This window comes from Fukomys damarensis, unplaced genomic scaffold (genome assembly GCF_012274545.1).
Source record: "Fukomys damarensis isolate Sample0158 unplaced genomic scaffold, DMR_v1.0_HiC HiC_scaffold_1, whole genome shotgun sequence".
NCBI classification, from domain to species: Eukaryota; Metazoa; Chordata; class Mammalia; order Rodentia; family Bathyergidae; genus Fukomys; species Fukomys damarensis.
Window position 1 is genome coordinate 27,767,468 of NW_022900913.1, and position 12,818 is coordinate 27,780,285.

Here is a 12,818-nt window from a genome sequence, read left to right on the forward strand (position 1 = left end):
CCAAAATCCTCAAAACTGGAAAGTTCATTTTAAGATAGCCATTTATTTGTCTCATAGTTCTGAAGGCTGAGAAGTCCAAGACCATGGAGCTGTATCTACTTAGCATTGATGAGGGCCGCCCTGCGGCACGGTAATGTAACGGTGGGCATCACACGCTGAGACAAAGCAAACATGCTAGGTTGGGTCTCCCTTCCTCTACTTCAAAGAACTACTGCTGACGTGGGGGTCCCGCCCTTATGAGCTTCTCTAATCCCAATTATACCTCAAAGGCCTCTCCTGCAGACACCATTGATGTATGAAATTGTGAGTTTGGGATACTCATTAAAACCACAGCAGTAACCAAGGACTAGGTTGATACGGCAACTTGCCTCAAAGTCCTGGCAAACACCAAAATGCTAGGCTTCTCATTCTCAGGCAGAGCCCTTTCTACTACAACACATTGCAAAATAATATATAAGACACTCAAAGTACAATTTGACCGTGGTCTTTCATGAGAAGTAAGAGTAATGCTGGAATTCAGAAACCCAGTCTGTTCTGCTTCCTGAGGCAAATCCAACCTCCAGGTGACACAGCAGTTACTTCTGGGATCTAATTTGATAGATTCAGGGAAAAATTTCTCTTCTGCCAGTCTAGCAAATGCTTACCATTCTTGCAGATCACTTGAATTCATTAACTCAGTTCATTAACAAATAAGTAACAATTATTCTGTACTATTTTCAAAGCATAGGCTGGGCAGAAAGTGGGGACTCAGGGAAGCAAGCTTTTGAATAGTTTAGGTCTTAGTAAGTTTGAAGGTTGAAGTCACGTGTTTAAGCAAAACAAAAAGCAAAGTTTTCAAGAACTTGTGCAGGATTGGGTATGATCTATAAAGAAAGGCAATAGTGAGCTTTTTTGAGGTTGGTGTGAATGCACGAAGCAAGGAAGAAAGAAACTCTCCTGACATGATGTCATGCTGTCACAGACATCACTGCTCGAAGTATTTCTGACTCCAAAAAACTCTCACTGTCGTGGTGACAAGACACTGCATCCAGTGAGGCTCTCAAATGATGAAAAGCGATCTTCTCCCCATGCGTGTGTCTACAGCGCCGCCCAGTGTCAGATGGTCGCCATTGCAGTCAATTCCCTTAAAAAGAAGCTACCAGGAACTGAGTGAGCCCTGGGCTCTGTGCTGGATGTGGAGGGAAACATGGAACGGGCTACATTTACAGCCAGAGAGGGAGGTGGAATGCAGATGGTGATCTTCCACAGACCTAAAGCTAGCTCAGCTTTACAGTGCGGCTTCTGAAGACATCGTGAAGACGTGATGACTAAGCTTTAATGCTAGTGGAAGGGGTTAGTTCTGGAAGGTGGTCTGGAAGGGTAGAAGGAAGGGCACTGTACATTTTAGACAGCAGGTGTACTGGGTGCCTAGGCCAGTGGTGATAAGCCTATGGCACATGTGTTATTTGCTTTGCCTTTTAATAAGTAATGTATGAGTTGTGTGGTTTGTTTGTTTTTTTGCTTTTGTTTTTGTTTTTCCTATACTAAAACCTCAGCGTTCTTGCAGTTTGGGCACTCGTCTCTGAAAGCTTTGTTCTCACAGATCTAGGCCAAAGTGAAAAAATATAGTATAATTAAAGAAGTGTAAGCCGGGCGTGGTGGCGCACGCCTGAAATCCCAGCACTTGGGAGGCTGAGGCAGGAGGATCGCTGTGAGTTCGAGACCAGCCTGGGCTACATAGTGAGTTCCAAGTCATAGTTCCAACTACATAGAGTCTCAAAAAAAGGTGTAATCATTTTAGTATGATTGGAGAATAAGAGTATGGGCAATGACGACTTGTGGATATCTGGAGGAAGTATGAGGAGAGAAATCTGGGTGAAGATGAATCTGAGCAGGTGAGCAGGCACCAGATCATGAAGAGCCAGCTGAGGGAGGTGGGTAGCAAGGTTCTAAACAGAGAACAGCAGATGCCATTGCAGAGGATTCATCTGAGTGTAATGTGGAGAATAGCAGACAGATTTAAGTCAACACCTGTTAGATAAGGGAAATGTTTCAGTCCCAGATTGTAAAAGTTGTACAGGCTATAAAGTTGTCTTTGGTGCCCCCTAGTGGCAGTAAAGGTAGTACACTAAATTCATTTCTTCCTCCCTCCCTCTATCCCTCTCCCGTCCCCTCCCGCTCTCTTTCTTTCCCGCCAGAGCAACAGTCTAAGGCCAAGTGGATCTTCCTGTTGAAGAGGGTACCCTAGATCCACACGCCATAAAACACTAAGGACTTGCACATCCTCTTTACGGGAAAACCCAAAGGAAATGCCTGAGGACCCCTCTACGACCCCTTTCCCCTTCGGCTTCTCCTAAACTACATTCCTGACTTTCTTCCTTCAGAAGAAAAGACCACCGCTTGAAAGAACCCAGGGAACTGGAGCCAGTTTAGCGAGCCTGGACGAACTTAAGAGAAAGGAGTTTGCCTGAGTGGAAGTGGAGAGGCAGGGACAGAGGTTGTTATACCGTGAAGTAATGCGAAGGCCACCCGGGGGAAGAGGAGGGTCAAACGGAGGATGAAGAGCGCCTCCCTGGCTGGCAGGGAGCTGCGCTGTGACGGTCAGACCAGCTCTTCTCGGTCCAAGTTTTCACCAGCGCTCTGTGCTTGGGCACAACATACTCTAGGAGGGGATTTTCCTACTGAGGAGGTCACAAGTAATGGTTTACATCTAGATGTGGCTGCAAAGCCTCATAGCTGAGGCTTTTGGAAGGTAATCTGATCGTGGGGAAGCTGATAATCACTAGCGAATCAGTCCACTGATGACTTTCTAGCTAAGAGTGAGGTTGGGAGGTAAAAGCTGGTCAGAGGAGGTAGGTCACTGGGGGTCATAACCTGGCAGGGTCTGTCGCTCTCCCTCTTCCTGAATTGCTCTCTGCTTACTCTCTGCCATGCCATCCATGAGCTGCTTCTTCTCTTCCATCCCCTTCTGCCACGCTGCCCTGCCTGAGAGCCAGCTGACTAGGGACCGAGACCTCTACAAACTGGAACCAAAATAACCTTGCCTCAAAGGGCTAAAGGTGTAGGGGAAGTAGGAAGGTTAGGGAAAAGGATATAAGGGAAATGAAGAAGTATAAGAAAAGGAAAAAACAGAAACAACGTCTTTGTAAATAGGAGAGGCTTTAGGAGGTGAAGGGAGGGCTGGGGTATGGGGAAAAAATGAGAACCAAGACAAATCATGTAAAGGTACAAGATCCCAATGATTAATATAACTGTACTGTACACTTGAAAAGTACCCATAAACTCAATTTAAAAAAATAACCTTTCCTCCTTCAAGTTGCGGGTGTTAGGTATTATATCTCCGTGATAAGAAAGTAACTAAATGAATTTTTCTAAAATAGTACTCAAGATCCTAACAGGACATTACCAACATGAAATAGGAAGAAAAGGACCAAAGGTGTAGGGACAGTGAGAAGGATAGGGAAAGGGGAATAAGGGAAAAGGAAAAAAATATGAGAAAATGTAAAAATGGAATTGAAGTGTTTGAAGGTGAGAACCAAGACCTGGCATGTAAAGGTACAAGATCCCAGTAATGATTGTAACTGTACTGTCTACTTAGAATGTACCAATAAATTCAATTTAAAATTTTTTAAAAAAGTAAAAAATATCGTTAGCCTATCCCATGGTTAACAGCAAGTACCTTAAGTGCAGTCCAATCTCTCCTAAGGCCTTATATTGCCTCTTGATGCTACCAAGCCTATTTCTCATTTCCACATGGGAAAATCTTATAACAATCTTATAACAATTTTTTACTTAAGAATATTTGTAGGCATATCTCTGTTTGTTAAATGCCTGTTCAATTACATTAGCCATTTTCAATAACAAGGGAACTGGAGTTACTACTCTAAGAGCTCTAGATGATTATAAGACTTTCTACTATGTAAAAAGAAGAAAGAAAAGGACAATATAGAGAGCACATAGCATTTGATTAAACTAGGAGGGCTTCAAGCTAGTTCTGAGGAGGTGGAAAACATATGTGCATCAAGTTATCATCCAAGTCATAACTCTCCCAGATCTACTAGTTCAGGCTTGGCCCTAAGCATGGCAACCACTCAACTCTCCCATGGAGGTGGAGAACTACGATGAATTCTTATAATTCTTATAATTTTGTGTTGTTTTGGCAACATGTTTTTAAATACAAGTTTAATTTTTCATATTGGAAGCAGGACTCAGCCACCCCTGACACAGGTTTCAGTTCTATATCACAACAAAATGTGTCAAGCAGTTGGTCAGAGATAAGATAAGAACTTAGAAGCAACTCTACACCTAGACTGCCAGGATCACACCAGCTGCTTCCTTTAAATAGCCCAATCAGGCATTTTCCTGTGATCACGAAGTGGCCCACACCCTAATGCTTTAGGTGGTGCTGCCCACCCCTTTCTAAATGCCTGGCTCATTCATGAGGGAGGAGCCCTCATGACCTAATCACCTCCTAAACTTCCAATCAATCTTAATTATGGATCATTATACTTCTTCAATATAAATTTCAATATAAATTAAATTATATTATCATTATTTCAATATAAATGTTGGAGGTCACAAAAACATTCACACCACAGCACCACGTATTGGTAACAGCCTAACGGGTGGCTACGAAGCACATAAAACATGCGAAGACTCAGGTGGATTGAAAACAGACTTGTAGTAGAGAACTTGGCAAAGGGTGCCTGTCAAAGACTTTACCAAACCCACTTGAGCTCAGTTCAGCTGCACATTCCCTGAGTACTGCTGGGTGTGAAAATTGCTGCACTAGCTCTTCAGATGATATTGTATTGCAGTGGTTCCCACCCATGTATGGTTTTGTGCCCTGGAGACATTCATCAGTGTTACAATGGAAGAGGAGAACAGAATTACTGGCATGCTGTGAATAGAGGGCAGGGCACTACCAATCCTACAGCAAACAAGGCAGGCCCTGACATTAACCCAGAGTGATCTGATCCAAAATGCCAATGGTACTGAAGCTTTTGAAATATGAAGATACCTACACCCTTCACTAAACACAGCAAATCAGATTCTCTGGGCCTGTATGTTAGCTGTATGTGCATTTTGATATTTTGAGATGTGTTTAATGCATACCTTCATTTAGAAATTGAGCTGTCAGATACACAAAGTCACCCTCTACCACAAGGAGTAAGACCTAATAACGAAATGCTATAGCATAACACAGTACAAGATGAAGACACAAAGAGAAGTGGTAGTGATAACAAGTATAAGTATGTCAGGGCCCCAGCCATGGCTAAAATACTTTACAGGCGTGCACACATTGCTTCATGTCATGAGTCTGCCCTAATAGAGGAAGTCAAGAAAGACCTGGAAATGTCGTGTTAGTTGCCTAAGAGTAAAGGGCCACTAGGGAGTAGCAGAGCCAGGGCCATAATGACTATGCTGAGATGCTGATAAATTGTTTGGGGAATTTAGAGAAGGTACAGAAGGAAAACGTCAGGGAAAATATTGTCTTGGCTCACTGGCTGGACTTCCCTGCAGCGGAGGGTTGTGGCTGCCAAGCCACTCAGAAGTCTTGAACACAACCTCTCTCTCCACCTCAGTCCCTAGCTTTGACTTTCCAAACCTAAAGCCCACATGTGAGCATCTCTTTTAGGTGGACAATTTATACAGTCCTCTTGCAGCAATTATTTATTGCTGTTGTTTCTGTGGGGTTTTTTGTAATGATGTGTGACCCTTTGTGAGCTTTCTTTACACTGCACTCAAAACCTGCTGTATTTTCATCCATGAAACTACTTACTACATTTATGCCTTCTTTAAAAAACTCTACATAGACATAAACATATGATAGATAGATAGATGATAGATAGATAGATAGATAGATAGATAGATAGATATTCATAGATAGATAGATAGACAGAAATAGATACATCTGGGTTTTTTTTTTCTTGAGATTGCCATTCCCATACACCATTTAAAATCTTAAAATATGGTAGTACCTGGTCTTAGTGATACAAGCATACAGTAGAAATACGATGTCACTGAAGTCTGGCACCATTCCAAATTTTCCTACACCAAAATGAATCTTGTCAAAATGTATAAAATTCATATTGCAGGTGCTTGCCAATAGACATGTTTTTCTAGAGCCCATTTCTGCTAATTAACAGTCTTTTATTCTTACTGACCATTAGGATATGAATTAAGTCCTCAGCTTAATGTTTCTGATGCAGCATATTTTAAAAAATAGTATTTCATACATATCATTGTCATAAAATGCTAGCTTCATCGCTTCACCTCCTTGATATGCTGTTGGATTCATTTATTGTTGGGGCTGCAGCTAGTAAGTTAAGGAAGCAATGGTAGAAGAGGACTAGGACCTGAGACACAATGTTTAAGAGAATACTCAATCTCAGGATCATGCAGATGTCAACCTTACACTTGCTGGAGCCTCAGGATATCTCCTTAAATATTGTACCCTAGGTACTTACCTTGCCTCACTTGTCTTGATCTGCATCCAACATGTTTATTACGCATCTATTATGTGCAGAATAATAGCAACTGGTGAGATAATCAAGGTTCTAACCCTTGGATATTTACATTCTTAGATATGGTCTTAACTCTGATGAGTATAAATTACATCTCAATTCCTAGACACTGAATACTGGCTGATCCTAAGAGCAAGCCACACCCCTTTTTCTGGTGAATTTAACTTCCAGTTGAGTATATATAGGAAAAAAAGTCTAGCCAAAGAGACCCAGAATAAAAGTAGTAAGGACTCTCAGATGTTTTCCCTATCACTTTTACCTTCATCCTGGCTTGAGTCAGAGTGTGATTCCTGGAGCAAAATCTATGCAGTTGTGAGGGGGAAGTCAGGGAATCACAGCCAAACCCCTTTAGAACCTTGAAATCACTAAGTTCCTGAACCATTGTCAACAACTGCCTCATATTATACTCAGGTTATATGAAAAACAGAATTCTTTTGTGTTATTTGTAAATCCACCATTAGTCTTCTGATACTTGAAGACAAAAATATTTCTAACTAATACAACAGGCAAAGCTTTTTCTGCTGCAGCGCTGTTTGGGTTGACCCTAATTGCTGACCTATATCTGGGTAAAATAGCTATCATTCCGAAGAGGAGAAGCTCAGTTCACCCTGAGAACAAGGAGGATGTGAAAAGTCACTCCATTGTAACTTCTTCTCTCAATAGAACTTTTTTAACTGCTAGCCTCTCTAGCACTTTAACTATGAAAATGACTGGGAAAATTGTTTAGGATGATTTTAAGGACTCATGTGGCAAACATAATGTGATGAAATCCTAAGCTTAATTAATCGCTGGTTCTCTGAACCTTGATATTCTTTTCTCTATACAAAGCTAAGATCAAAATATTAGCAAAATGAAGTCATGCAAGGCCTTAAATATTGTGTTAATTAAAAAGATTAAAGCAACAGTTAATAGCACAATTTTATTACATGAGCTAAATACATACTCAGCCCTTCATCTTAGCAAATCACCACAACTACAGGAAGTTGTTGGGAGAAGACAGCTCTTTTAGGAGTAGGGGCACCTTCCATGCAGAGACTTTACTGCTTTCTTCTTCAACTGTGAATTTCCTCACTGACAGCTTCCCAATGACTATCTTCACCACTGAGCTGAATATGGTTTTCCCAGATCCCTGCCCTGATCTACTCTCCACCCACATTTGTGCTGTAAGAGTTCAACATTCAGGAAATACATTAACCTCATCCCTTTCTCCCCTGGCTTCCAGTTTAATCCCACCAGTAAGAGATCACCAAGAGATTAGAGGGCAGAAGGCTGGAATTTTTATTCCCTCTGTTTCCTCTCTGCAAAGCTACAGTTTCTCAGAGACTTCAACCCTTCAGCAGGGCAGCCCTTTTTTTCCATATCAATGGCCTTGTTGAGATCTAGACCTGTCCCTTCAGATTGGTGGGAATTATTCACTCCCTCACTCTTACTGACTGTGACATTCCTGGCTGTCATGCCTCACCTGTACCCAGTATCCCTATTCACACCTTTGTAAAGTCTCCTTAGTTAATTATTTTCTGTTATTATTTTGTAAATGAGCCATCCATTTCCTGCTAAGAAACGGGGGCAATGTCTCTGTATAGCTGCTACTGGATTTTCTGTGAGGAACTCCAATTCTGGTACAGCCTTCTTGGTGAAGTCACTTCCGACACCAAATTCTTTGTTCTGCAGAAACTCAAAGTCTCTCAGAGGCACGTTATCATGTCCATAATGTCCCATACTCACACTTTCTTTTGAGGCACAGCACAGCTGAACGCTATCTTTATCTTCTTCTGTAGCTCTGTTACTTTCCAAGTCACTGAGACTGACTCCTACCTCAGACATGACCTCTCCACCCAAGGATCTCTTCACTCTGGGGACCTCAGAGCTCATCCACACAGCCCATCCGACATTCAGCCATGAAGTTCCTGAACTTCATAGTATAGTTCTTGAACTATACTAACTCCATCAGCTTATTCTTTTACCATTCCCTTCAAGACCATTGTGTTGGCCCAATTGTTCTAAGATAGTTCAAAATTCAACATCAACTTCAGTTGCATTTTTCAGTTTCATTATTCCAACTTGTCTTTGAAAAAAACAACTAGAGGGCCGGGGATTTAGCTCAGTGGTTCGGTGGCCTGCCTTGCAAGCGCAAGGACCCGAGTTCAATGCCCCGTACCAAAAAAAAAATTAGAATCTTGACTGTGCATTTTCACCCCAGCCATGACCTATCTCATCCATTTCCTTCCTTATTCATTCTACATACCTCATATATCACCCTTGGTTTGGTTTGGTTTTGCTTTGCCTTGCATTGCCTTGCTTTGCCTTGCTTTGTTTTGCTTTGCTTTGCTTTGTTTTGGGGAGGATAGAATCTTGCTGTTCCCCTGCCTGGTCTTGAACATATGAACTCAGATGATCTTCCTGCCTCTGCCTGCCTGCTACACACATACACATGCAGCACCATTCTCATCACTTCTATCTAGCACCTTCTTTTTCAGCCCTCACTGTCAAATCCCCCACCCTCACTTGTAAATGCCTAGCATGGTTCAAAGTTCCTAGGTTCCATCTCCTTAATGGCAGGCTAGCATGTATAACTGAAAACCCTGTAAGCCTCAGTGCATAGATCCTACCGCATTTATTCATTTAGGTGCAGATGGAATTTCAGAGGTATTCAACTGTACTTTATATTATATTGATCAGTTTCTTTCTCCAATCTTCTCAGAGTAATTCAAACATCTGCTTCTCTTCTCTACACCTCATCTTGAAAGTCACCGAAAAAAAAGAGTCATCACAGATAGACTCACAGCACCCCTACCTCCTACAAATCGATAAAGGTATGGATCTCAAAGGCAATCCTGTCTTTTTTCTCCTACCCCTGGGAGGTATTGCTGCTGAACTTCTACATAAAGAAAAACTCTACACTTTCAACATAAACCCCACCCTGTCCCAGAGTCTCAACTATTATCTTTTCATCCCCTACACTAGGCCCTCCATTTAAAAAGAATCTCTAATTGCTCTAATTTCTTATTCACACTGCAGACCGCTTAAGTGGGTTCTTCAATCTGTTCATCCAGTAATGCGCTCTCAAGAATCTATTGTTAAAAATCCTGGTCAAGGGCCAGGATTTTAGCTCAGTGGTTCTGCTGACTGCCTTGCAAGAGCAAGGTTGTGAGTTCCATCCCGAGCTAAAAGTGTAGGGAAGGTGGGATGTGTAGGGGAAGGGTACTAAGGGAAAAGAAAAAAATGTGAGATAATGAAAAGATGAAAATAAAGTGTTTGTAGATGGGGAGGGGAGGAGGGGGTGAAGGGAGGGCAGGGGTAAGGGGAAAAAATGAGAATCAAGACTTGTCATGTAGAGGTACAAGATCCCAACAATGAATGTAACAGTACTGTATCCCTAAACTGTACCAATAAACTCGATTAAAGCTGAAAAAAAAAAAAAGTCCTGGTCAACAGTTTTAGTAGTCATTCTCTTTAGTATTCATTTAATAGTTATTTATCCCAATAGTTGACTCTAATGATCAAATTCCTTTTAGAAACTCTTTCCAATCTTTAAAAGTCTATTCTCAGAAGAGCTGAGCTGTACAGGCCACCATAGCACCGCCCCTCTGCAGCCAAGGAGGAGCCCTGAGCTGAGCCTCATGGGTGCTGGCAGCGCTGCAGTCCACCCCCACCCCACATATGCACACAAAACCCACCTCCGGCTGCTGGAGTGAACAACAGAACGAGGGCCTCTCTGAGGCTCCTTGATTAAAACCGAAGCCCACTGGAAAAGTGAAGACAGTCTCTGCAATAAAGGCTCACCAGACCACCATGGTTGGTAAGTTGGAGGGATCACCACCTCTCATCAGAACCTGGACTCTCTTCAGCGGAAGGGCAGCTGGAACATGCAATAGAACCCTGCGCAGTTCAACCCAGCAGCAGGTCAGGGAACTCAACTTGGGCCTTGAAGCCAGAAATTTCCCTGAATCTCAGGGGTCTGCTTCTGGCTTGCTGAGACCAATTAACTTAGACCTGCGGTCCACATTTTCGATTGTGACAACAGAGACATACCCTGAAGGTGGCTCTTCATTTTTTTTCCAAAGTTATTTTTTTCTCTTATATTTAATTTTTTTTCTTCTCTTTTCAATTTTATTTTTTCTCCCTTTATTTTTTCTTCCTTTTTATTTTTTGCTTTCTCTCTCTCTCACTCACTCTTGATCTCTCCCACCTTGATTTTCATTTGTCTCTCTTTTTGTTCTTGTTCTATCCAATTCAGATTTGTATTTTATTTCTTTTTCTTTTCTTCTCTCTTTTTACTTCTTTCAATTGTTATTAGTTTTACAGGAAAGTGAATACAGTTCTAGCTTCCCTATTGCTATTAGGTTGTTCTGTTCTTGTCTTTGTTCTTTCATTCCTTCTTTTCCCCTTGTCTTCAACAGTTTCCTAGAATTTGTGTGATATTCTTGTGTCCTCTGGCCTCACTTATATCCTTTCCCTAAACTTCTATCTATCTTATCCCTCCCTCCCTAACTCAAGTACCCATCCTAAAGGGTAAAGTTACTATACTGAAGAGTTTATTCACTATAAACATATTTTATGCTGGTACTCAATTTTGATTTAATTCATATGATTATAGGTGATAGATTAATAATTACCACAAATCATGGTTTTCTAAGCTGGGCTTCATGCTATTGCTGCTGATTGTATCAGCTGGGCTAAGGTGTTGCAATTAATCTAATTAGTTGTGCTTCCTGGTTTTCTGAAAACAAGATCACCTATGAATCATTAGAGACGCAAAACTTAAAGACCAGGTATATCTGGAAGACACATATATGAAGCAATCACTCAATAAGGGTTCTAAATACAAGCAACAAAGGTGCTTACAATAAACAATATTGAAGTATCAACCCAGGAATTAAACCACAAACACCACCAACTACAAAAATAGAAATGAAAAGACATTTAAGCAATGTGCAAACTCAGACTTACAGCTCACCAAAGGCAAATTCTTAGGAAAACAAGGTTGAAAGTCTGATAATCAACCACCTGAACCAATAGCACAGGAAGTAACAAAACAGATGAATGAGGCTCTACAAAAATTCAAAACAGAAATACTTTCCCCAATGACTACTAGATAGTGAGCAGAATGAAAGACATGTTTAGACACTCTAAAACAGAAACAGATTTTTAAAAATAGATGAGCTCAGGACCATGATGGAAACTATGAATGCCCAGTATAGGAAAGAAATACCATGAATGCACAACATAGGTAAGAAATGGGATCCATGAAACAGATTCAAAGTACAAATGACATTTAAAAAAAACTGTTCACAGAATTAATGACAGAAAACTTCTCAAACAGAGTGAAATAATTTGACATATAGATAAGTGAGGCATATAGGACTCCAACTAGCCATGATAAAAAAAAAAAATCTACACATAGACATAATAATCAAGATCCCAGAAACTCAGAAAATCCTGGTTCAACATATGTAAATCAATAAATGTAATACACTATATTAACAGAATCGGGGACAAAAACTATATGGTCATCTCAATAGATGCAGAAAAAGCATTCCACAAAATCCAACAACCATTCATGATTAAAAAAAAAAACTTACAGAAAATTGGAATGCAAGTTCTTTATCTCAACCTGATTAAGGATATCTATGAAAAACCAACAACTAACATCATCCTGAACAGTCAGAAACTGAAAACCTTCCTGCTAAAATCAGGAACAAGCAAGGATCTCCACTTTCACCACTACAGTTCAATATAGTTCTTGAAACATTAGTCACAGCAATTAGACAAGAAAAAGAAATTAAAGTAATAATGATAGGAAATGAAGTTAAACTGTAATTATTTGCTGACAAGGTGATACTCTACATAGAATACCAAAAAAACTTCATGAAAAGACTTCTAGACTTAATTGACACTTTCACTAGAGTAGCTGGATACAAAGTCAACTCTTAAAAATTAATATCCTTCCTGTACACAAGTAACAGACTCATTGAGAAGAAATTAGGGAAACAATCCCTTTCAAAACAGAATCCAAAAAATGAAATATCGAGCCCCCGGCCTGCACGACAACAGACCAGGAAGGCCCCAAAGACCCCAGAGGGGGTTTTTTTTTCAGCTGCCTGCCTGCCTGCCTGTCTGCGATCACCCGGCGGCGTGCGCGCGAGCTCGCGGCCTGCGCGGGAGCTCCCGGCCTGCGCGACAACAGACCCAGGAAGGACCCAAGGACCCCAGAGGGGGTTTTTTTCAGCTGCCTACCTGCCTGTCTGTCTGCGATCACCCGGCGGCGTGCGCGCGAGCGCCAGGGCTGCGCGGGAGCGCCGGGCCTGCGGC

At 41.4% G+C, this 12,818-nt stretch overlaps 1 protein-coding gene across 2 annotated transcripts in view; it reads right to left on the minus strand.

Annotated features, from left to right (window-relative positions):
- Positions 1–12,818, minus strand: part of Capsl (calcyphosine like) — a 32,410-nt gene that overhangs the window by 10,237 nt on the left and 9,355 nt on the right. The window contains exon 1 of one of the 2 annotated variants that reach the window (XM_010605461.2): positions 6,766–6,794. The exons of the other annotated variant lie outside the window; for it this stretch is intronic. Coding sequence (XP_010603763.1) covers positions 6,766–6,771 — 6 coding nt within the window. The 5' untranslated portion in view covers positions 6,772–6,794. Of the gene's footprint in view, positions 1–6,765; positions 6,795–12,818 lie in introns of those variants that run through there. 2 annotated transcript variants of the gene reach the window in all.